At 32.5% G+C, this 24,979-nt stretch overlaps 5 protein-coding genes across 5 annotated transcripts; 2 read left to right on the top strand and 3 right to left on the bottom strand.

Annotated features, from left to right (window-relative positions):
* Positions 1 to 2,452: 2,452 nt before the first annotated feature.
* Positions 2,453 to 8,934, bottom strand: LOTGIDRAFT_222314 (hypothetical protein). The gene is made up of 13 exons (XM_009067214.1): positions 8,693 to 8,934; positions 8,305 to 8,423; positions 7,895 to 7,997; positions 7,297 to 7,406; positions 6,858 to 7,058; positions 6,306 to 6,518; positions 6,054 to 6,116; positions 5,701 to 5,820; positions 5,226 to 5,405; positions 4,672 to 4,860; positions 4,047 to 4,193; positions 3,814 to 3,898; positions 2,453 to 3,423 (listed from the first exon to the last, which is right to left on the bottom strand). Exons 1-13 carry the CDS (start codon positions 8,865 to 8,867, stop codon positions 3,272 to 3,274), a joined length of 1,857 nt encoding a protein of 618 aa, XP_009065462.1. The 5' UTR covers positions 8,868 to 8,934; the 3' UTR covers positions 2,453 to 3,271.
* A 410-nt stretch (positions 8,935 to 9,344) lies between these two features.
* Positions 9,345 to 11,218, top strand: LOTGIDRAFT_94834 (hypothetical protein; the record flags this gene model as incomplete). The annotated part of the gene is made up of 4 exons (XM_009067213.1): positions 9,345 to 9,510; positions 9,643 to 10,104; positions 10,544 to 10,764; positions 10,970 to 11,218. Coding segments are annotated over 4 exons (1,098 nt in total), but the record flags the coding sequence as incomplete, so codon positions are not given.
* Positions 11,219 to 12,703: 1,485 nt separating this feature from the next.
* On the bottom strand, positions 12,704 to 13,555 carry LOTGIDRAFT_132697 (hypothetical protein; the record flags this gene model as incomplete). The annotated part of the gene is made up of 1 exon (XM_009067212.1): positions 12,704 to 13,555. A coding segment is annotated over one exon (852 nt), but the record flags the coding sequence as incomplete, so codon positions are not given.
* Positions 13,556 to 14,510: 955 nt separating this feature from the next.
* On the top strand, positions 14,511 to 21,489 carry LOTGIDRAFT_236389 (hypothetical protein; the record flags this gene model as incomplete). Its single annotated transcript, XM_009067211.1, has 14 exons — positions 14,511 to 15,361; positions 16,022 to 16,170; positions 16,420 to 16,476; positions 16,728 to 16,881; positions 17,224 to 17,351; positions 17,664 to 17,772; positions 17,921 to 18,009; positions 18,339 to 18,550; positions 18,830 to 18,977; positions 19,132 to 19,193; positions 19,635 to 19,704; positions 19,857 to 19,937; positions 20,476 to 20,619; positions 21,340 to 21,489. Exons 1-14 carry the CDS (start codon positions 14,659 to 14,661, stop codon positions 21,487 to 21,489), a joined length of 2,256 nt encoding a protein of 751 aa, XP_009065459.1. The 5' UTR covers positions 14,511 to 14,658.
* Positions 21,490 to 24,467: 2,978 nt separating this feature from the next.
* On the bottom strand, positions 24,468 to 24,671 carry LOTGIDRAFT_132592 (hypothetical protein; the record flags this gene model as incomplete). Its single annotated transcript, XM_009067210.1, has 1 exon — positions 24,468 to 24,671. A coding segment is annotated over one exon (204 nt), but the record flags the coding sequence as incomplete, so codon positions are not given.
* Between the last annotated feature and the right edge of the window lie 308 nt (positions 24,672 to 24,979).

The raw sequence follows: 24,979 nt of genomic DNA, 5'->3' as shown, positions 1-24,979 counted from the left end.
CCACAACAATCAGACAAGATCTATCTATGTAAACACTAGAAAACATTCATCCAGCAAACAATCAGATAGCTTCAATCTAACCATCACAAAACATTCATCCAGCAAACAATCAGATAGCTTCAATCTAACCATCACAAAACATTCATCCAGCAAACAGTCAGATAGCTTCTATCTAACCATCAGAAAACATTTATTCAGCAAACAATTAGATAGCTTGAATCTAAACATCAGAAAACATTCATCCAGCAAACAATCAGATAAGATCTATCTATGTAACCACCAGAAAACATTCATCCAGCAAACAATCAGACAAGATCTATCTATGTAACTACCAGAAAACATTCATCCAACAAACAATCAGACAAGATCTATCTATGTAACCACCAGAAAACATTCACCCAGTAAACAATCAGACAAGATCTATCTATGTAACCACCAGAAAACATTCATCCAGCAAACAATCAGATAAGATCTATCTATGTAACCACCAGAAATCATTTTCCAGCAAACAAATATTATGTAGCTATGTAACCACAAAAACCCATTCAACCAGAAAAGATTCATTCTGTGCACATCCATCCTGAATTCGATGTCAAGGGGTTTTTTCGTTACTTAGTTTTCTTCGAGTAAGCCGTGGTTAAAATAAAAGATTAAATTATGTTTGACAGTATGTGCTATGTGGTATGTGCTATTGAGATCGGGTTCAATATGTATACTCTATTCCATCCATCATCATTATTAAAGTTAGTTACATTACTATCATATACAATGATATGATCTAGGTGATATTCCCTACTTCACCAACCGATCAACCACCACAAAAAAATCGATAAAAGTCGAGTTTTTGATTTAATTTACGGCGATCTGTCCGCCATTTCTATAGTCAATATTTATTCAATGGGAAATAAGGAAAGCCATGTGTCAGCTTTAATCATATCCTACCGAATATAGGCAGCATTAGTGGAAATATAACAGTGTCTAGAGTTATGTAGCCCACAGGAAATACGTCCATTGACAAGTCTGGCTTATAACAGGAGCTGAGTTGGAGTTGAGAAAGAGGTCGATAGAAGACGAATTTGTTGAAGATTATCTTACAATATAATTATCTTATTTTATGAGAAAAATTAAGAAAATAACAAAACTTTTCTTGTCTTAAAGTCGTCTAGCTTAATTAGAGGCATAATGCCATTTATCTATTCCAATCATGACCAAAAATTAAAATTAGTGCAAGAAGTCATTTCCGTCTTCGTTTTTCTCCTCGGTTCCTGTCTGCTCCATGTTTTTCCATGGTCGTTTTGAAATCGTTTCATATCAGCTATTCAATGATTGTTACGTTGTACTTGCGGTTTAATAGTATGATAAAAAAATATCGACTCTGTCGCAGAACGACCTGAGTGGGCAGAAACAAAGACGTATACAATGTGGGCGTATAATATAAATTGTTGATACAATTAAGTTGGTATCCTGTCGTGTGGTGATGTCATGGCTCATTCATAAAACTAGTCAAATGGTAATCAGGGCGCTTGATCAGATGTTACGTTCAATAAATTCTGTGGAGCTTAAATCATGAATTTTGATGAAGCGGGTCGTTGGCAATTCTCCACTGAGTTAGATGTAATGAAATGTTAATTTACAACGCCCACTCTAATGATTAAGGAGTTGTTTCTTGTAATTAAGTTGTTTTAATTTGATCTTAGTAACAACATTATCAATTATAATAGAAACATTTCGTTGAAGACTCATGGCACTTCAAGATATTTTTTTTTTTAAGTATACTTCATTAGAAGGAAACGAGAGTCATTTAAAACAAAATAACTTAATTTAACTAACATAGACGATGAAGGAAAAGAAAAGGTATGCCAAGCTAAATTCATCAGTGACATGCTGCTTTAGCTTATCTGTCGTATCAATATAGTCTTAGGTCTTGGCATCTAGAGCTGATTTCTGTTATTGTTGATAATCCAAATATACTTCGTTATGATTTCACTTATTTTTGTTTTATTGACTTATTTGATAACCACCACCAACATCATCGTAATAAAACCGCAACTCCCTACCGACGAGGTTTGGGATTGTTTTACAAAGGACAAGAAAATGAGATCCAGGGGTAAATTTGTGATTAAGGGGACGTAACTACTTTTACGTCTTCAGACTACAATTACACATTCACAACAGAAATCTTGGTTCAACTGAAATAAGGACGAGAGGGTGTGTGTTAGAAAACATGTCTCCAAGAAGACCAGTGTCAAGTATGCAGGCCTCCACGACTTGTTAGCAGTATTGAATGTTAACAACTTTTTCATCATCCTGTGTATGGAATCACACCACCTTTCAGTTTTACAGACTATGTAAAGTTGGATCACTATTAGCAACTGTTTTATAGATGAGATCTAGTGCTACTAAAGATGACGACACTCCAAGCCTTGGGTGATTTATTTGGATAAATAATAAGTTTCAAATTAATAGAAAAATATTTATTATATACTAAAAAAAATAATCCTTGTATAGTAATACAATAAATTGACAAATAACCAACAATAGGACGGCCATTTTATTCTGAATGTATCTGAATGTCATCTGAGATGATTTTAAGGTGGTTTTCTTTCTACAGCATTGAACAAAAAATCATTTACAAGCATAAGAGATAAAGATTGGCCATGTGACCAGTTATCTCTGATTATCAGTGACTAGTTTCGTTCGTGTTTGAACTCTTCAGACTGATTAGACTCACCTTGTAGGGTTCTATTCATACTGTTCAGGGACACCTGTTCAAGATACTAGGATGTGAGTTTTACTGGGGTTGCCGGGGTTAGAATGTATCAGGGTTACCAGGGTTGATCTGGGTTAAGAGAAACTCTGAGAAATATGAGTAGGCCTAATGGTAACTTTGACGTTGGATACCCGATTGTGACATAAAGGTGTATATGAAGTTATGGCTAATTTCGTGACCCCTGCAGGCAGATATGATTCCCTTTTAAAACTCAGGATCTATAACCATCCACCGGCTAAAAGTCAAAGAGTCTAATTTCCCACCAACTAGTCTGCCAAAGCTAATGCTAAAAAGGTGAACCTATCTATCTTACAAGAGATACACCAGTCGCCTCTCACTTCCATTTACCAGCCCACTTTATGTATATTTGAAGGTTTGCTCTGACAAGAAACTTAGTAGTGGTAAAAAAAGCATTAAGGAAATACATACTAAAAAATATTGTGCATAGAAACGTGCATAGAGTAAGTAAGCCAAGTTAGTTGTTTTTCTAAATGTCTATAGTTAGTTCCCAGCTAATATCTTCTGAACATAATTTCTAACATTAATATGTAAAGTATCCTGTGTTTCATTAAATATTGTAGTAGCTAGATTCTGAGCTGTTTCGCTACCTTTCACCAAAGCTTTATAAATTGGTAATGTATATTTCTGTTTACCTGTAATATATACATAATCTTTATATATTAAACAAATTACTGCTTTCCTTAAACGATGTAGTCAACTTATATTTGATGTACCTGCTGACGGCTCAATATCAGCCATTTCAAAATAGCACCTTCACTTATATTATTAACATGCACCGGTCTGGTAAGATCTAGCAGCACTTTTCAAATTTGCAATACATCTTTGCAAATTTTATTGCATCACAAGGAACACATTCATGTGCTTTTCATTGTTTCATCAGAAAAAATGGTCATGATATCTACATGAAGATCTCTTTATAGCTACATAAATGAATTAATATAAATATTAAAACATAAGCTAAAAAAGAATTTAGCAGTGAAAATATTTTACTATTGTAAATGATATAATAAATATATAAATACCTTGACTGTTTAAAAAGTTTCTAACTGTTGGGAAAGCAGGTTGAAAATCATTTTTAATAACTATTTGACCCCAACGTAATAATATCTTTAACAAAAAATAAACAATATTATTAATCCCATAGCTAAACAACATAGTAACTTAAAGTATAGGTCCTTCTTATTAGATGTTGTGATAATGTAAATTATTGAAGCAATGTATATAATATTCAGTTTTTATCTAATATTGACCTTACCTCAGAATTTTGTGACTGTGATATGTTTGGGTAAGTTTTACTAATAAATTGTAAGCGATCATGAGATATATGTGATCGTTCTAATAATTTATCTAATAGATGAAATATCTGGTAGGTTTTCCACGCTTCAATATTTCTATCTACTGTCTGGAAAAGAATAACAAGAAAATTATTCGTTAAATATCATTTAGAAAATGATTTTTAACCCTTTCGAAACCATATGTGACCCTGGCTAACATTCTGAGACTGAAATTTTGCGGAAAAAATGTCTTATTGATTGAATTGCGTCTGTTATACCATCGGCCCATACACAAGCTATTCTGATGTTTCAGTATTTAGGGCATCTTCACAATGTCAAGCCATCAAAGTATTACAAACTCTAATACCTTATATCATTAGGCACTTCTTTTATCATGAATTTTGTGATGCAGTGATTTTCATTGAAATCAAATTTGCTAGCAAATACAGCCAATCAGAGCATGTCTTTATTAGTTCTTGCCTTCCAGCATGACTTTGTGATGATGACCCTTATCAATATAATGATTTACTTCTCTGAGTATGTTAAAACCCTTGACAACAAAGGATATGTTAAAAGTTGAAGACGGAATGCATAATAACAACTTACTTCATTACTTTCACCAGCTAAAACAGCAGCTAACTTTTCAGCAGGTTCAGTTAGTTCTTGACCAGCTGATAAATCTGGAACATAGGTAGGCCATCCTGGTACATTCAACCAGGCATCAAAATCAATCTTTCCTTTTAATTCAGGAAAATATTCAACATAATAATCAAACATGTCTTCTGCTACAACACTCTAAAATACATGAAATGAAATGTGAGTTTTACACCTTAACTTTGCTGCACCTGATAGGGATTATGAAAACAGGCAACATCATGCAGTGTGCAATGAGCAAAATATTACTATGACAGCCATTATTTTTCCATTTTCAACTTTCAAGGGATCTCATCCTGTAGTGCATTTGGCCTTAAGTCATTATCCTTTCTGATTGATGCTTTTTATATGTCAGCCTCAAACAAGTGAAAATGTGTGGATTTTTTTTCAATTTGTAAAATATGTAAATGAAGAACATTAATAAATGAAAGCATCAAATCCTGCAATGTTTTGTCTTATATTCATATTGTCCATAATCAACATAAATCATAGATATATATAATTACCTTGAATTTATACTTGTCAACATAACTTTTCAGAAAATCATCAAATTTATGGACATCACCAACCATATGTTGTAAATAACAAACAAAACTATAACCTTTTTCATATGGTGTTTCATTATAGGTATCATCAGGATCTACTCCAGGTTCAATAACAACTCTTAAACGATTTAGAGGGTGATCCTGTAGAATACATGATTCATAAGAGGATTGGAAAGGTAGGTTTTTCCCTCCTTCATACAACTCCATAAATTAAGCCTAACCCTAGACTGTATTATTGTACCGGGTGAAGCACAGGGAAATTACAGAATATTCCATAATGTCTTGATGGATTAATTGATACTTAAGATTTTTATTAATACCAAAAGTTTAGCCAAATTTGGCTCTTGTCATGGTGTCATGTCAATATCATAACATATGACATCGACATAAACATAGGGTCCATGATAAAAAAATTAACAAGTTTCATTATACATACCTGTCCACTGTCATCTATATGTTGTTTTAATAAAGCTAGACCACATTGAGCTTCTAAACATGTATAAGCTTTACCAAATATCTCTTCCATAATTCTTCTTTGACCAAACATAGTAAAACCCTTAAAGTAATAAGTGTATTTCAACAATGTAACTAATTCTTATTTTACTAACTCAAAAAAGGTATTGAGCATTCAAAAATTAAAAGGATTGAGTTTTTAGCATAATCAATCAGGTATGAGTTACAGCTTTATTCTGAAAAATCTACTGCAAGTTTAACATACATATTATTAAAACCATAAGTGAATAGAATTTAGATGTGAATAGAATTTTAAGCTAACAAAATACTATCTACCTCATTTAACCAGAATTCACTCCAAGTAGCATTAGTTACCAAATTACCAAACCAACTATGAGTCTGAAAAAAAAAATATTTACTCTGTGTAAAAATGACATGTTTAAAGAGATTCTTAAAGCCTTTTATCTGGTACCATTTTTTAGTCAGACGCCTGTGATTCCACCAAAACTTAACATTTTACGAAGTAACCATTACAAAGGGCAATGCATATACATTCATATTCATTGAACAAACTAAATGAAAGCTTACTATTTCATGTATAACAACATCAGTTAATGATTTATCTCCCACTAGTAAACAAGGTGTAACAAAGGTCAAACATGGGTTCTCCATTCCACCAAATGGAAAACTAGGAGGCATGATCAAAATATCATATTTATCCCAAACATAGGGTCCAAATAACCTTTCTCCAGTGTTAATAAACTCTTCTACTACTCCATTAAATTCATTCTTAGCCTTTTCCTGAAAGAATTTCAGTCAAATTAAGTCATATATAGAACTGAATTCAGATAAGATCAAAAACTCAAAATCTGCCATATTTCCTTACCAGGTATTCCCATGTTAACTGATAATAAGTGCTCTTAAAAAAACGAAGGTTTCTGCCTAGTCGACACAGCTTTAAGTGGTACAGATAATCCAGGATAGATCAATACCAAGAGGTTTGGCCTAGGAACAGCTAGAAAAGACACTCATGAACCTAACTTGTTCATATAAATGAAAATGTTACTGGATATCTAAAAAATGCAGGATTTCCTTTCACAACTGATAAATAACCTTAAAATCACTCATCATTAAACCTACCAAAACACTTGGTTCTGCCCAAACTTTACTTCGAGGACCAATATTAGCAGACTGGATATCACCTACTGCTAAAGCTATTAAATAACATTGAACTGGTTGTTTGAGACTAAAGTAATATGTATTTTTATTGCCTGTTAGGTTAGGAACATTTCCATAACTACTTTCACTAGCACTCATTACTGCTGTAAATCCTTCAGGAATCTAAATAAAAGGACAATTCTAATGTATAACTAGAAATGAAGGTAGCCAACAGACACCTAATTTACCAAAAAAAAAAAAAAAAAATACTATGGTGAATGATAATTGGACATATACAAATTTCATTATCTGACTACATATTATTTCACCATCAATATATGTATGTTTCTAAAAGAGTTCAAATATCAACATAAAACTCATAACAAGTCAACAAAACCACCAAATAATCAAGAGATTTTACCTTAACATTAGCAGTATATGGAGTTTTAACAGCAGGAGTATCTTGACAGGGAAAGAAAGATCTGTTACATGCTGCTTGTCCTTGAGTATACAAATATGGCTTCACTTTCCCTAAAAAATACATTCATATTGATATAAAAAAAGCACCTTAAAAAAACATAATGGCTTTATAGAACAATTATGGTTCTCCAAATTCCAGTCATGGCACAAGCCAGGTATTTAATCGAGCATTTAACAAATATGCAAAAAAAAGGGATAAATACATGGTAATGTCTAACAAATCTACTACAAATTTGTGCTTTTAAACATTTCTAGAAAAATCAATTTGTATAAAAAAGAGATCTGTACCCCTTTTCAGAATTAAAATCTAACATCTAGTTCTCCTTCAATCATTCAAAAGCTTAAAATAGGTTTATTACAGTGTCATAGAAACTGGATGTCAGATTTTAATTCTGAAAAGATAGCTCAAACTCACTCTATCAACTGATTAATAAATATATAATGCTTTATAAATTATTCATACACGTTTTATCTTTTTCTGATTTTAGAAAAGTATATCTCTGGAAATATTCTCTGTGTTTCTTGAAATAAAATCGTACCTGCTGTTTGAAGAGGATCTAACCAACAAACACCTGTACCACCAGTTGCTATAAAACTTATCCATAGTTTAAACTCACTTCCATCTAACTTACTTTCAGGAATCTACAGTTCATTTAAAAATAAATATTAGCTTATTTTCAATCTTCATGAACAAATAGTAGGCTATATGGGATGTCCAAATAGGGAAAGTTTATCTTTATCAATATTGTTTGAAGGAACAACAGAAGTAACTTGGATGATTTTGAGAAAGACATGTCATACATCTTGTGTTTGAACAGCAAACTCAGCAAACTGTTCTTTGGATGTGAGTACAGATTTTGTTGATGCAGTGAAAGAGGCTGAAAGTGTTTAGATAAAATAAATCTGAATGAGAATCAGAATGTTTTGTACTAGAGTGTATTTATACTACCTGTATATGTAGTGCAGTTCCATAGTCTGTAAATGGTTTGATCTCAAATTTCAAGTCTGTATCATTTTGTTGCAGACCAACTCTAATGACTTGTAAAGTTTGGTGAACATCAAGAATGACTGAAAATTAAATAAAATAATCATTGGATTGATTACATTGCCTATTGGTACTCAGTGTGTTCACAAACCAATAAACGGCATCAGGCTTATCATAGATTTTATGAATAATTGCTGCATCAATGCTTTATCATATGTGAACACTTTTTTAATAACAAGACTAAGACACTACATTAATTCTAAAAGAAAAACTTTTCAAATATATTATAGCCTACAGATAGGCCTAGTGCATTTCTAATTTTCTGAAATCGTGAAGCCATTTTTCAACCAACCTTCTTTTGTCTTCTTCTCAGCTGAGGAAACCAAGGAACAACTTAAAACTTCTTGACCTTTTATTTCTCTCCTATCAAAATCGACATCAAAATCAAAATGGTAACCAGATACTTTAATTTCTCTAAAGTTAGATGCAGTTGCAACATCTGTTGCAGAATCAGAGTGGAGACGCATATCAGTTTTATTTCCTGCGATGTTGTGTTGTGACAAAGAATTAATGATATTGATAGGCGCGGAATGAAAACCGAAAGTAGATTAATTAGTGGGCGTTCCCTTTATCAATCATTCGGCTCCTCGAGATGAATTTGCGTTTTCACGTTATCCGTTATAACTACAACTTTATGATCTTATTTTTATTTGAGATTTTGTTATTGTAATCTAATAAGAGTAAAGTAAAACAACAACTCGCTTTAAAAGTTCATATTTATAGAAAAAAAAAATTGATTACGTTTCGCAATCGTCGAAAATATTACCGGTTACGTTGTATTCTATCCGGAAGTACACGTGTACATTGTAAACATGGCTTTTAAAATGATGTCTCGAAATTGGATATTTTTGTCCAGCTTTTTACTTGGGCTTGTTGTTTGGAATTTTTTGGCAGCACATGGACACGGGCATGCTCACGACCATGGGCATGCACATGACCATGGTCATTCACACGATGAGGCTCCGTCATTCAAATATAGTCAACAAGCAAACGATCCACCTCCAAAAAAACAGGCATCAGACAGCAACGGACATGGTCATGCTCATGGAAGTCATGGACATGCACACTCACACGAAGGACATGGACATGCACATTCAAATGAAGGACATGGTCATGCACATTCGCATGAAGGACATGGTCATGCACATCATGGAGGGCATGGTCATGCTCACTCTAAGCCAGACCATGGTGATCCTTCAGATTTTGCTGAGAGATATTTGGGAGCAAATCAGAAATCATCAGATCAGGGGTCAATGATGCTCTGGTTGCAAGCATTGGGTGCTACTGCTTTTATAAGTATTTCACCTGTATTTATTCTATTAGTCATTCCATTAGATAAATCAGAAGAGCATCAACCATTATTGAAAGTGTTACTCAGCTTTGCTTCTGGAGGATTACTTGGTGATGCCTTTCTTCATTTGATTCCTCATGCAGTGAATCCCCATTCTCATGGAGAAGATGGTCATGGTCATGGACACTCACATGGACACAGCCATGGTGAAGGGGGTCATGGACATGATATGAGTGTAGGATTATGGGTACTTGGAGGAATTATTGCTTTTTTAATTGTTGAGAAGTTTGTAAGATGGGTAAAGGGTGGTCATGCTCATTCCCACTCACACAGTGCTCCTAAACCAAAGGTGGATGAAAAAAAAAAGAAGGAAAAGAAAGCCAAACAAAGTGATGATGAAGCAGAAGATGAAAGTAAAGATGAGAAGTCTGAAAAAGAAGATAATTCAGATAAAGACAAGAAAGAAGTCAAACAGTCTAGTGGTGACGATAAAGAAGATAAGAAAGATGCAAAGGAAAAAGGTAGGTCTACATAAATAAACCAAGTACTGAAATCCAAAACAACAAATTGGCAAAACATTGGTGACAGCTATTGTCCTCATTTTAATCTGTTTCATTTTGGAAATATAAGACTTTACTTAAAGGTAAAAGAATAACTAAAACTAAAGAAAACATTTATATGTCTATTGTCTATGACATTGTTTAATATCAAGATCATTAACAATTAAAATCTAAATTTAGCTTGTAAATCGGTGCACTATATTGCATTTTTTTTCTTGAAATATGCACTATATTGTAAAACATTAACTAACCATTGTATCATTGATTATTTCAGAGGAACCAGTAGTAGTAGATCCATTGAAAGATATAATTGAAGATATAAAAGTGGCTGGTTATTTAAATCTTGCAGCTGATTTTGCCCACAATTTTACTGACGGCTTGGCCATTGGTGCATCATTTATTGCTGGTCGTAATGTTGGTATCATTACTACAGTGACTATATTTTTACATGAAATACCTCATGAAATTGGTGATTTTGCTATTCTAGTCCAATCTGGCTGCTCTAAAAGAAAGGTATGTATAACTATTTTATTATGGTGAGAGTACAAATAGAAATACCAAAGAAATATTCATGTATTATTATTAATTATTTATTTATCTTAATAAAAGGAAATATTTCTATATTAGTTTGCTGATTAATTTATTTTCCTGTTCCTTCATATAAAGTTTTTAAATATTATCTGTTTCTTTCTTAGTCATTATTATACTATTATTTCAGGCTATGCTGTTACAGTTCTCTACAGCTATTGGTGCAATGTTAGGTACAGTGTGTAGTTTATTAGCTGAAGGTGCTGGGGATGCTGCTATTGCTTGGATACTTCCATTTACTGCTGGCGGTTTTATTTACATTGCTACAGTATCAGTAATACCTGAATTATTAGAAGATAGTAAATTTGGACAGTCATGTAAAGAAATATTAGCTTTATTATTAGGAGTTTATATGATGGTACTTATTGCTCAATATGAATAAAGAAATAGTTATTATGGGTGGTGGATTTATGTACACTGGTAGAACCAGTCAAATTTATGTTACACTGAATGTTGGTTTACAGATTTATAAATGCTAATAAGATGACAATGGACACTGCTTTAGCCTCAAAGAATATCAATTATAAAGACATCTACTAATCAGATTTAGGGGTTGCTGACAGTGTTTGTAATTCTTTCATTTTTGTCATCATTATCTCTTTAAGATAAAATATTGACAATTAAGGTCAAAATACAAGTGCCCCTCCTGTCATCTTACCAATTCAAGATATTTATTTCAAAGCCTTAAATATATTTTTGAATGCTCAAGATTTATGAAATGAAGGTTGTTAGTAGTGAAAGTAAAGAAATTAAGATGTATTTTGTAAAGATGTATGAATGAAAAGTTTGTGTTTGTGACAGGTGTTTAACAGTAATTTTCAGTTTCCAAGAAGCAAGTTTTTTCTGTGTATCGATTTCTTTTCCTTATCATTAATGCATGTTTATCCTTCATATATAAACATTGTTAGTTTAAGCAGTCATAGAATTATACTTATTAAATCGTCTAGTCATGCTTTAACTCAGACTCAGATATACACAAAAATCTTATGCTTGTCTATTAACAGAGATAAAAATTTGTATATTTATGTCAAGTTTCCCTGAAAGTGTTTTGTTTTCTGAACTGAAAAATAAATCAGAGAAGAAAGAGCTCATTTATTATATGAAATTTCAACTTTAAAGTTTATAGGAATTTTTTGTTGGCTGCATATTTTATTTTCACATTGATACATTGATGGCCTCCAGAGATTTATGGTTTAATGCCTGTACTTTGTTAAGCATCACTCTAATTACCATGTTATTGTGACTGTTTTTCACGTCTAAATCTCAATATCATTCTCCACAGCTGTATTGTATTGTTAAATCATTGCCAGTAGATCATGTATTTTTCATTGCATTAAAACAAATGTTGTTAACTAATGATCGAAAGTTTGTTCTGAAAGAAAGTGTAAAAAAGAAAAACAAATAAAATTTTGTGTTAATGTTTTTGACTTTATAAAATACGAAAACAAATTGTATTTATTACATTATGAAGGATGGTGAATAATGAGATATTGGGCGTTACGTTGCATATTCCACGATTTTGCAATCTATATTCTATTACGTCGTTAAACTACATATGACCTGTACATTTAAGTATAACCTACCTGTATGGTCTCTCAACATAAAATTTCAAGGCAGATTTTAATCTAAAAAATATTTATTTTGAAGCGCACTAAAATCTAAAAAAAAAAAAACAGACTGCAAGTCTTAAATGGATTGACAGCAGATTTTAGTTGCACCAAATCAGCAAGCCCTTGATGGAAAATGACACCATTTTTCAAGTTAGTAAAAAACAATTTATTTGTCATACAACACACTTATCGCCTTTGTGATCCACACATAATTTACTACAATAATAATAAAGTTTCTATTGACTAGCACATTATCATTTTGAACTCTTACGAAGTTCTTTAACTTTTTTCAAACAATCATTTGCTTGTTGCATTGCATATTGATCAGAATTTCTAGTTGCCAGAAGTAAACTTTTTTTACAGGCTGATTCAGTCTCTGATATTTCTGCTCTTCCGAGATGAACAGCTCCCAGGTTAGAATATAACGTAGCACTGATATGGTAATCTGATTTCTCTGCAATCCGAAGGGCTGTTTTCAATATTTCCTCAGCTTTCTGAAGGTCCTGATTTAACAAATGAGCTGTTGCCAGATCATTCATTATAACTAATGTTTGCTCAGCAGAATCTCCTAACAATGACTTGGCTACTTCAAGAGACTCTGTTAACATAGTCAATGATAAACTCATCTGTTTCTTATATAACAAATATCGTCCATATCCTTCTAAAGCCATCCCTAAAAACCCTTTTGTGTCCTCATCAACATTTGATTCCTTTGTTAATTTCTCCTTTTGAGTGTTTATACAAAATTCATATCCTTGCACAGCCTCACGATCACGTTGCTGCATTGCATAGATTGTTGCTAATTTTAACGAAATTTCAACCATTGCATTATCAGTTTTACCCTTTCCGCTTTCTAAATACCCCTTCATTGTTTCTTTAAACAGAACCTCTGCCTTTTCAAATTCTTGTCTTGTAAGTGCATTATTGGCTAAAATATCATAAATATATATCTTAGCTTTTAGATATTCATCTTTAGAAAGTTTTTTTAGACCATATTCTTGATCTGCTATTTTAAGGGCCCGATGTAAATACATTTCTGCTTTTTCACCTTCATCTTTCATTTGAGCTAATAACGCATGTTTTATTAATAAAACCACTTCAGTGTCTTCTCCTCTCTTAGCTTTCTTTGGGCCTTCTTTATCATCCTGTACTTGTACTAAGGGAGCTGCTAGCAGTATAGAGGATAGGCCTACTGTCAAGTGAGATTTAAATTTGTTTCTGGAAGAGAAATAGTAATTTAAATGATAGCACAACAACCTGTGTATATTTTATTGGCCATAACCCGTATATAACAGATTTAACAGAGGATTGTTCATTGGAGATTCCTTGCTTGGAGCTGCTCAACTGCTCAATTCTCTAAAAAACTTCACCCAATCCACAATCCAATTTAATGGTAAAAATATCTGCCCCACATGGATGTAAGATTGAGAAAATCATGTGTTATCATCAAGTCGCCTATTTATACTGCATATTTGGAAGAGGAGTTTGCTTTTATTACATGGGCAAATTTGTATTTCATAACAGACTAATAATATACACTTTTGAAATTTCAGAAATGCGCGTCGAGTGCATATATTTATTCTGGGTAGCGAGGCATAACGGCAGATTACATCCTCCGATCTGAACGTTATGTCGCACTTCCTATCTAGTACATGTACTAATGTAGGCTACCTTTCATTTCCCGAATACCCATGAGAAGACCGTTTACAATACTGTAATACGGAATGCCTAATTATTCTTTTACAGTGAGTAAAACTTGTTCCAAGTGTCCTGATCAGTGAAAACTGTTTCGAAAGAAATATTTTCGACATTGTAAATTGGAGTTGTCCCCCAGTAATATAATCTTTTAACATTTCACATTTAATCAGTCTCGAAACAAGAATTATGTGCTTTTTTCATTGGTACTCTTCAGTATCGAGATCTGAATTCTTCAAAAATTATCCACCCGTTGGTATCAAACAAATTATATGAACAAATCTGTTTTGATTTTCATTGCTGAATAAAACGTGAATTATTTCGTTTTGTATGAAATTAATAATATTGAAATTTTTAACACCAACGTGAAACTGGAAACTACCGTGACGCGAATGAAACATTATACTAAAACTTTTTACTTTCATATATAACACTGTCCTTCACTGTCATGCATTAATGGTCACATCTACTTTATCCGAAACCTCTATACTTTCAAATTTTAAACACTTTCATTATGAGCTCTGTTGCAGTCATCAAAGAAGAAGCAGAAAAACAAATTCGTGCTTTGCTCAACAGCACTCCAGCTGGGCTAGCAGTGGGGGAACTAAAAAGAGATTATCAGCAGTTCATTGGGAGTCAAATTCCATATCAAAAGTTTGGCTATAGTTCAGCAGAAGATTATTTCAATGACATTCCTGATGTAATAACCCCAGTTTGGGAGAATGGGAAAACTATTTTGAAAGCCACTGCTAATGAGACTACTAGACACATTGAAAAATTAGTATCGCGACAAAGAGTAACAAATAAAAGTAAATGGGCTGCATTAAGGAAACAATCTCATGGCTATGCATCAAGACCAAGATATGTGACTACCCCTCAAGTTCCAGTTTCAATTCGCCATCAGATTAAACAGATGTTCAGACAAAACAGGAGCTTACCACTCACACATTTTGACAATTTGTTTTTTAAAACTTTTGGTCATCATTTAGACCATGAAAGATTTGGATATTCTTCAGTAGAATATCTTCTTAAGAGTATTCCTGATACTGTGACACTAATAAATCAGCATGGAGAATGGAGAGTTTTGTCAGCATATGCCAGGTATCAGTCTTCAAGAAGATATCAGAATGACAAACCAAAACCTTCATCAACTCCTACAAAAACAAACAACAGTGAAACCACTGGCATTGGGATAACATTTGCTTCAAGAGAACCAGGTACTTGTATTATTTTTATGTCTTGACTGTGTTAATATCTCATTTATTGTACTCCCATATGAAATGGCGGGAGTATATTGCCGTCACCCATGTCCGTCCGTCGGTCCGTCCACAATTACTCTACAATTACTCCTTGATGGATTTTGACGAAACTTGGAAGGAGTGTTCGTAATCACCCAAAGATGAACCCTATTGAAAATCAGAAGAATCGAAAAATATTTAGGATGAGTTATTGCCCTTGTTCTTGAAAACGCTTTCAATTTTTAGCCCCTAAACACAATTCTTGACGGATTTTGACAAAACTTTGTTTTATTGTTCAGTATCGCGCTGAAGGTTGAATATTTTCCTTCTAGAGTTTTCACGAGCTAAAAATTTTACACGTTTTCAAAAACAAGGGCAATATCTCATACTCAATATTATTCAGTATCGCCTCAAAAGAGTTCAAAAGAAATGTAAGACTGAAGGTTGAATATTTTATACTGGTGATTGTTACTGTACTGCTAAATATTTTTATTCAAAATCAAAGATGCCAGTAGGCATATATTACCTTGCTTGGCAAGCTATCTTTTATAAATTGAATGAAATAATATTCACATTTTTCCGATTTGATTAGAAAGGGTGACTCTTATTTTTCAATAGTACTTCCTCGTAACTTTTCAGATAACCAAGAGGTTCAGGGTTCATTATCATCTCTTAGTTCACCAACTAAATCAATAGATGTTGTAGCATGTTCACCACCAGCATCACCAATACACAGTTCTCCTGAACCAGAGGAGTTTGAAGATCCTGTTCATAAGGAATTGAAAAAGGTAATTGTGATAAATTTGATGAGAATGAAGTCAGACTGAAAAATTATTTATTAACTAACAAAAAGTTTAAAACAAACATTGACAGTACAAAGTATTTATGATGTACAAGGCCATGGATTTCTTTTGAACTAAAGATACACAGCTTTTTCTCATGAAGTTTTTTTTTAATCTTTTAATGTACGGTACCGGTACTGTAATGAGCTTTCCTGATTTGAAAGACAATAAATAGAAAACAATTGTTTATTATAGGTTTTGTCATCGCATTCTAAAGGAATAATGGCCAGTAGATTAGCTTTTGAATACAAGGTGAGTTTTGATATCGTGAAAAAATTCATACTTTAATTTGTTTGTGATGATCTGACATATTTTGGTTGACATCTTGTCAACTAATACATATGAAGAATACATTAAGAGCAATATGAAAATACATATCATTAGGGCAAAAGAATTACATAAATAAGGCATATGAATTAATTCAATTTCAATTTCAATTAGATCAAAATAAGTAGGATTACTGTGGAATAACTTTGAAATCTGAGAATATTGAAATATTTTAGGCCATAATAGGTAAAGAGCTACCATTTAAAGATCATGGTTACCATAGTGTTATAGAGTTTGTTAATGATATACCTAATGTTGTTAGAATAGAAAGACCTAATCCTAGTGGTGATTTTATTTTATTTGATGCTACTGCTCCAGTTAGTCCATCAGGTAGATATTACATATTATAGTTGATAGACATATTGAACCAGGTTTGAAAGTTAAAGGCATCATTTCATCATGATTACCCAATTTGATCTCTTGATGCAGAATGTTGTATAATACAAAGTACACTGTATTCAATTTAATGGTGTCATTTATACTAAATGTTCTTTCATCCATACAATATTGTGAATAATATGCTGATTAATGTGTGAAGATATAAAGGCAGCTCTGTTGGACCAAGTGGCTAAATGTTTGCTCCCTCACTATTATTCTAGTTGAGAAAATCATGTATCAATTATGATCAATTTGAAGAGAAATATCATTGAATTGATTCTAATTTTAATACAGAAGTAAAAAGAAAGATAAGTTATGCTAATGATAGAATAGTTAGTGATGAAATAAAAGAAGCTATAAAACAAGTCCTACAGACTAATCCAGATGGTATTACAATGGCCAACTTTCCCTCAGCTTTTTATGTATGTATGATTTGATTTACCTTTTACCAATGTTCACATTTTATCATCATTGCTGAAACCTGGGTAATAGCCATAGATAATGTTGGTATTCAAATTTATGGCATGATGGACAATGGTATTCTAAACAATGTATAAGATACAAAGATAATGTATTAATTTGCATCAAAAAATTCAAATAAGTCATAATTAGTTTTTTTTTATAGACATCTAAGTCTATTTCCCGATAGTCTGGGTTATCTAGTTGTTTAGTGGATCTTAATTTGATATTGTGTTTGTTTAAGAATGATTATAATATAGAAATATTTTTTGTAGGATTTAACTGGAAAACAAATTGATCCTGCTGCTATGGGATTTTCTAGTTTTGAATCTTTATTATTATCATTAACTGACAATGTACTTCAAGCAACATATAAAGGAAAAGGTAAATACATTTGTATATACCAATATGTATCAATTAAAATTTCTATATTTTATGTAATTATATAATTCTATAAGGCTAATGGGCCAGAATTCAGAGTCTATAAAATATCATTGTAAAAAGTTATCTAGCTTTTTTTTTCTCCCAACAGAATGTGTTGTACTAAATGCTAGAGATACAAATGAGCCAAGAAGATATGATCATTTACTAGAAAAATATCATCCCCATGCTGAACCAGTGGTAAGAAAACTTATTTTGCATCATTATTTATTCAGAGCGTTTCATCCAAAAAAAAACTAGAAAAGTGTCCTGTCTTTTACATTCTGAGGACAAAGTGTAGCACATTCAGGTAGAGTGCTAATCATGATCAGTGTGTGCATATCTGGTGACCTTGAATATGTCGTATTTTCCTCATTATTACAGTCGACCTACCTTCAAATGGGTATGGATTTGATCTGTAAGAATGTTTTTGTCTTTCATAACTCTTGAACTGAAGTCCAAAAACTATAGTACAATTACTGTAGCTAATTGTAGGGTTTTGTAATTTCTTCTCCCTATTTATTTTACAGCCTCCACATCTAGAGAGTTTACATAAGAAATGTAGTATACCTGAAGATAGTATATTACCTGGTACTTATTATACAGCCCAGAAATTACCAGAAGTTACTAGTGATTATATTGAAGTATTTGTATCTAATATAGTTAGTCCTGGTTTATTCTGGTTACAATTACGTGGTAAAAGAACATCTGAGGCACTAGAAAACTTAATGGATGATTTAGCGTAAGTTGAAAAATGTGGAACACTGGATTATACCCTCTTGTATACTCAAATCCATCACACTGTTGTCTGTATCATTACTTCATGCAAAAAATTTCTTGCAAAAATTACCAATTTGGATCAATTTGAGAAAGAGAGCCGCAAAGAGAATCTATGGCAATAATAGACATGTTGTCACCCCCTTCCCATAATTCATAATAAGACAATTTTTCTCCTTAAACAAAAAATGAACCTTTAAGGCAAAAATGACATGATTTATGACATTGAGATGGTTTATTTCAGTGAGTACTATATGACATCAGATAGTAAAAGATATCTAATGCCAGAATATTTATATATGATAGGCCAACTATGTGCTGTTATATTTCCTGAAGATAATAACTGGCATCGTGGTATAATAACTGGTATACGTAGCATGGAAGTTATAGAGGTACTTGTTTTTATTTCCCTTTCCATCTTATCTGAAGTTGTAAATTACTTAATTAAAAACAATTGAAATATAGAAAGCTGCAGACTGTTTAGAAGAAAATGCTGTAGAATGTTACAATTCAATAGTTTGGTCAACAATGTATTATTTATTACAGGTGTATTTTGTTGATTATGGTAATACATGTGCTGTACCAAAGAACACTTTAAGATTATTAAGGTACACCTTCATTTATTTCATGGGATTTGCGTTTCATTAGAACGGTGATATGAAAACAAAATAAACATTTTCGTGTAGAGACTGATCTTTGAAACATTGAATATCAGAATTTTGTTCCATTTCCTTAAAATGAATAGCAGAAGGCTAAGATTTATTCAGATTTTTTTTATACTCAAAGTAATTAATAAATATAACATCTTTGATAGTAAGTAACTTGGAAGAGGTTTGATATTCCTGGACCCTGTTTCTCAGAAATTCACACAACTAAATGGATGGAAGTTATTAGATTGTTATTGATAACGTTTTCGCTCCTACATTAATCTGCGATATTTTGAGAAACCGAGATCCTAGATATTATCAATAGCAGTAATAGCACTATAAGTTTGTAGTGTATTATTCCTACTTGTATCATGAAATATGAAATGTATTATTTCACTTCAGATCACGATTTAGAAAGTTACCTGCTCAAGCTATACAGGCCAGATTAGCTAATGTCAAACCAATTAAAGAGGTAGGCTAGTCAATAAGTTGATAAAATTTTAAATTGAGTTTTTAACAAATTCATCATTAATCAATTTATGTAAGATACTAAGAAATATTTTTTTGCAGCAGAAACCAAATTCCTAAATTGTTATGATTGTGAAATATGTATATAATTTACAGGTTTGGTGTGTTGGTGCAAGGGACAGACTTTTACAAATCTGTACAAATAAACCCTTAGTTGGATTTCTAACAGCAGTGAGGGTAGGTAACTCTTGTATCTGACTCACAAGACCACATCTAATGATGTCAGCACATATTTTGGATATAAAATCCATGTCAGGAAACTTAGTCTGAAAATTGATTTGAATTTCCTGTACATCAGGAAGAATGTGAGAGAGTCACTAATAAGGAAAATTAGTCATCAATAAGAATATTTGCTTACTGGAAGATCCTGTCTTTGATGCCGAAAGACTTGAGGTGCGGGACTGCAGGTATATGAATGATTGTGGTTGACAATTTTTGTTGCTGACTGCGGGCACATAAGGAGACAAAAATCTGGATCATTTTCCACTATGTAGACAATCACTTGCAGATCATGCAATTGAAAGGAAAATTATCTGATTGGATGATGATCTTGTTTGATATTATAAATCCTGATGGCAAAGTGATAATCTTGTCATGGAAGTGCGGGCACACGCGAGATTTTACTCAAGATTTGAGTGGGGAACGAAGGCTGTGCTTGTGCCCGTTCCCTGAGGCTTAATTGTAACATTGGACCGGTATTTATTGTTTTTAACAGGATCGTGTATTATCATTATGTTTAACTGATACTTCACAAGAAGAAGATATTCATCTGAATGATTTACTCGTAGAAGAATGCTATGCTAAGTTTGCTCCTGATGAATTACACCCCTCAACAATAGGCCCAACACAGTTTGCTGAGGTAAGTTTTCTTATTTATATTAGATTTAAAATGTCTGCTATGTTTGATCGGATGGGGTCTACTTCAAAAAATTTGCTCAAGATATTTATCATACTAAAGTAAATGATTAATTGGAGAAATTGTCAAATTTTAAATCGAAAATAATATCATTGGATAATGAATATTACCTTTCATCCACAATATAACTTAATTTATTTGCTTGCTGCTTTGGATATTTCCTGTCAGGAGTGATGCATTTTCTCATTGCTCACTGCATGGCAATGACTATATTCATAAGTCCAAGCCAGTTGAGAGAAGTAGAACATTCTAGTGTTCAATAATGTCTATTCTACACTTCATGAGAAATAATCAATATATCTTATAATTTATGTCTCGTAAGACTTCTCTTACCTCATTGTTTTATATATCAATTAGAAAGTAGATTAAAATAAAATTATTAATAAAAATATATGGAGAAAGAAATTGTTGTTTATATACTTGTTTACAATATAAAATCAATATTTTATTACTATTATTATTATACATCATAAATTGTTGATAAGTTATGATTTTATTTGTTTATCTGGCTGGGAAAAATCACATAAAACAAAATTTATCCATTATAAACAATAATGTTTTTACAGTGAATAGAATAGTTATACTAGGATTGCATGTTATTCCTCATTTTCACAATGTCAAGGTTTTAAAAACTTTGCCTAATAAATACCTTGACTACTATAGGCACTTTTCTGCTGGGTTGTTTTGTGTTTTGACTTTGTAAGAAAAGTGCCTAATGATGTCAAGGTGAAAGACAGAGATTTTAGCATTCTAAATGAAGGTGATAAATATCTTTTTAATATAAGTGAAATTAACAGTACAACAGGGGACTAATAGTTTTACTGTCAAAGTTCTATTTAATTAATATGTAGCACTAAATGGACAACAAATTTCTGTTGTGTAAAACGTTGTAAAAATTTATTTTATTGTGAATAATATTTCAAATTTACTTTTGTTGCTAAAAGGTGCGCTTTTCATGTCTTCATTCACACAACATAGTAAAACCATTTTGCATTCCTTCATGTTCTTGTAATGAACATAAATTTCACTGAAAAAACAACTTATCTGCAATTATCTTAGCATTTGGCATATAATGAAGTGTTGCAAAAGTACCAAATTCTAACTGAAATAGTCTTCAGGTAATGAGATTAAATTTGTATATAGCAAGACTGTAGAGTAATTTTGCAATATCTTGATTTATTTATGTAACACATTAAAACTATTATTTGGTATCTTAAACAATTGACCACTGTTTCTGATAATAATCTAATACTCAATGCAATACAATCTACATAATATTACATCTACCCACTAATACATGTATTAAATAGCTTAACCCCATATAATATCTAAGAGCCTTTGCAATAGCTACAACATAAAACACTTTTAGCGCAATTACAACACCCACAGATGTCTGACTGAAATCAATGACATCAGGGTGTCAGATACACAAATAGTTTAGAAAACCTCTTTACAATCTCTTAAAGGCATGGTTGAGTTTAGCTTCTAAAACTAAACATATGAAGTGACCTACCTTGTGGGGCTATGCCAATATATTATAACAATATGTAATAGGTTGTGAATGGAACAAGAACAGGATCATGCCATTTTTTTCAGTACTATATGACTTTTCTTGTCTAGGGACGGACTCACACAGACAAATTGGTTTCCACCCTACCAATATACTCGATTTTCCTTGGAATAGGTCTAATGGTCCAACTCCCCAGTCAGCAATTGATTGTATTGATAGTATTAGGACAAATACAATACCAAATGAATTACAGATATTCAAAAAACTTGATTTGCCCTTCACATGTAGCAACCATCAATAGTTTATCTGGAGTTGTTGATACAAATTTGATATTGTCATTAGAAAACAAACACTTAAGGAGTTGCCCCTCATGATTCAAGATGTCTATTCTACCTTCCCTTTTATCAGTGACTATAATATTTCCACATTTATCTGTACATACAGCATCAGGACCTTGATAAAACTCTTCATCATTATCTGTATTACCATATTCAAACAACAACTTTCCTTCACTGGTAAACCCACAAACAACATGACTTCCAGCGTCTGTTACAAAGAAATTATTGTCATTATCCACACAAGTTGTACATGGCTTTTCTAGAAGATACAGATCAATATCTAGAAAATCATCATTGGTTATTCTTCTAATCATGGCACCATCAGTATTATAAATGGCAATATTACCACCAGATTTGGCTGACTTTCCATGGTTACGACTCAATTGCCCATATCTGTTGGAGGTTACTATCACATGACCCATGGAATTGGAGGTAAAATAGTTCAATCCAAAAGTTTCTAATTGAACATCAGAAATTGGAGTGCCACTTCCATCATTTGCCAACACTTTTATCTTGTATCGATTATCTCCCTTAGTTACCATCAAGGACACTTTCCCATCAGAGGCAACTGAATGAAGTTTCCAGCCAGGTTCAACAGAAGATTGGCCACGGATAATACCATGTTTTTCAATGACATGAATGGTATGAGTACCAGTTGATACAGTACCAATAACTATATCACCAACCAGATTAATACCTATTCCTTTAATACATTCCTTCTGGATACTGGAAGGTACATAGATCTCTTGACTGGGATTGTCCAGGGTTTGAGTAGGTACATCCTCATAGAATGAAGAATGAAAGGAACTGTCAGCATTTTCTGCTGGTGGTACTTCTAATTGTTGGTTGGCTTTCATAGCATAGAATACATCACTTTGATTACTGGCACTCAAAAGATCACTATCCTGTTCAAGGTCTGAAGCTTCTTCAAGTTCAGTTATTTCAGTCAGATTTTCATCAACATTTTCACTAATGCTAGTTTTTTGAGAACTAAGAGAACTACCCATGTGTCTCTTGTATCTGGGAGTAATTTCACGATCGACAAGTTCACCATACATGTCACAGATTTTCTCAATGGATACCCTTTGCTCTGTGAGTTGAAGACACACAGGTTCAAAACAAGCTTCTTCAGGTAAAGGATCCTCACAAAGTTCCCTTACACGATGTCCTATCTTTCTTCTCATTGAAACTTTCTCTTCATCAGATCCAAAACTCACAAGTTTCTCTGTTAGATCTGTTACTGCTGTTAAAGAAGCCAGATGTTTCCTAATCTCACTTTTCTTTTCAATAATCTCATTTTTGGAGTCCAGATGCCGCTTGTCAATTTCAGCTATTAGCACATTTTCATATTCATGGATTAGATTGCACAATACACTAGTTCTTTCTTTGACAAGTTTTTTCAAATCTGCTTGATTTCGGCATATGATTTTATCTGATTTATCCAGTTCTTTTAGGTTCTTAGTCAAGATTCTTGCATCATTGGCCAATTCTGCCAAAGGATCCTTGATTTTGGTCACAAAATTTTGAGCAATGGCTTGCAGTTCGGCACATCTATGACTGTCATGGTTAGAGCTATGACAATCACCACATACAGCTAAATCACAATCCACACAAAACATGGCTCCTATATCTAATGGATCATACATATCACAACATTTTGATAGGACATTATTGTTGTCAATTTGATCACTAGCTTGATCTTCACCATCTTTTAATTCATAATCCTGAACAGGCTGTAATTTATGACTAGCTGTTTCTTGTTCTTCAATATGAGCAGAAGAACAAGCTTCACAGAAAAACTCATCACAATTGACACAATGAGATACTGACTCCTTTATTTTACCACTATACTGACAATTCTGGCAGATTTTTTCCCTCACCATGGCAGGCATGACTGGACAAGACAGACGGCGAGCGAAATTATTATCTGGCAAATCCTCTAATCCTTTTTGGCGCACATTGGATTGGGTACCACATTCTGGACAGTTGAAGAAACCTTCTGATGTAGAATTCTGTTTAACATAATCTATCAGACATGTTTTACAGAAAGAATGTAGACATGGTAGATATTTTGGTTGTCTGTATTCTTCATTACATATTTTACAACATAAAAATCTTCTCGGTATAACTTCACTATGTTCCTCCATTCTACCTGCAACTAGACAATGATAGATATTGTTGACAACAGTGAATGTTGGTTGATGAAAAAGATATTTATGATAATCAATAATTTTAATCTAACTTGTGAAGTTAATGAGAGGAACTGATACAAGTTACTATTCAAGAACAGTGTTTATTAGGTGATGTTTGAAATATTGCTAAACATGATTAATGAAGCCTGATAGTGACATTAAATGTATAAAAGTTGATGGATACAATAACAAAAAATTCTCTGTTGAAATAGTAAAGCTATATGGAAATATGTAATTACTCAGAGTTTCATGCTATGTGATCT

This window comes from Lottia gigantea (genome assembly GCF_000327385.1).
Source record: "Lottia gigantea unplaced genomic scaffold LOTGIsca_80, whole genome shotgun sequence".
In the NCBI taxonomy this organism is placed as follows: domain Eukaryota; kingdom Metazoa; phylum Mollusca; class Gastropoda; family Lottiidae; genus Lottia; species Lottia gigantea.
The sequence above is the reverse complement of the archived record's forward strand: the minus strand, read 5'-3'. Positions and strand labels throughout refer to the sequence as shown.

Bases quoted from the DNA above. Each gene is read 5' to 3' on its own strand.
- LOTGIDRAFT_222314 (XM_009067214.1), bottom strand. From the start codon at position 8,867: ATGCGTCTCCACTCTGATTCTGCAACAGATGTTGCAACTGCATCTAAC. The intron at 7,059-7,296 runs GTAAAATCTCTT...CCTTTTATTTAG, and splicing joins CATATACTGCTAATGTTAAG to ATTCCTGAAGGATTTACAGC. The intron at 3,424-3,813 runs GTATTTATATAT...TATATATTACAG, and splicing joins AAACTTTTTAAACAGTCAAG to GTAAACAGAAATATACATTA.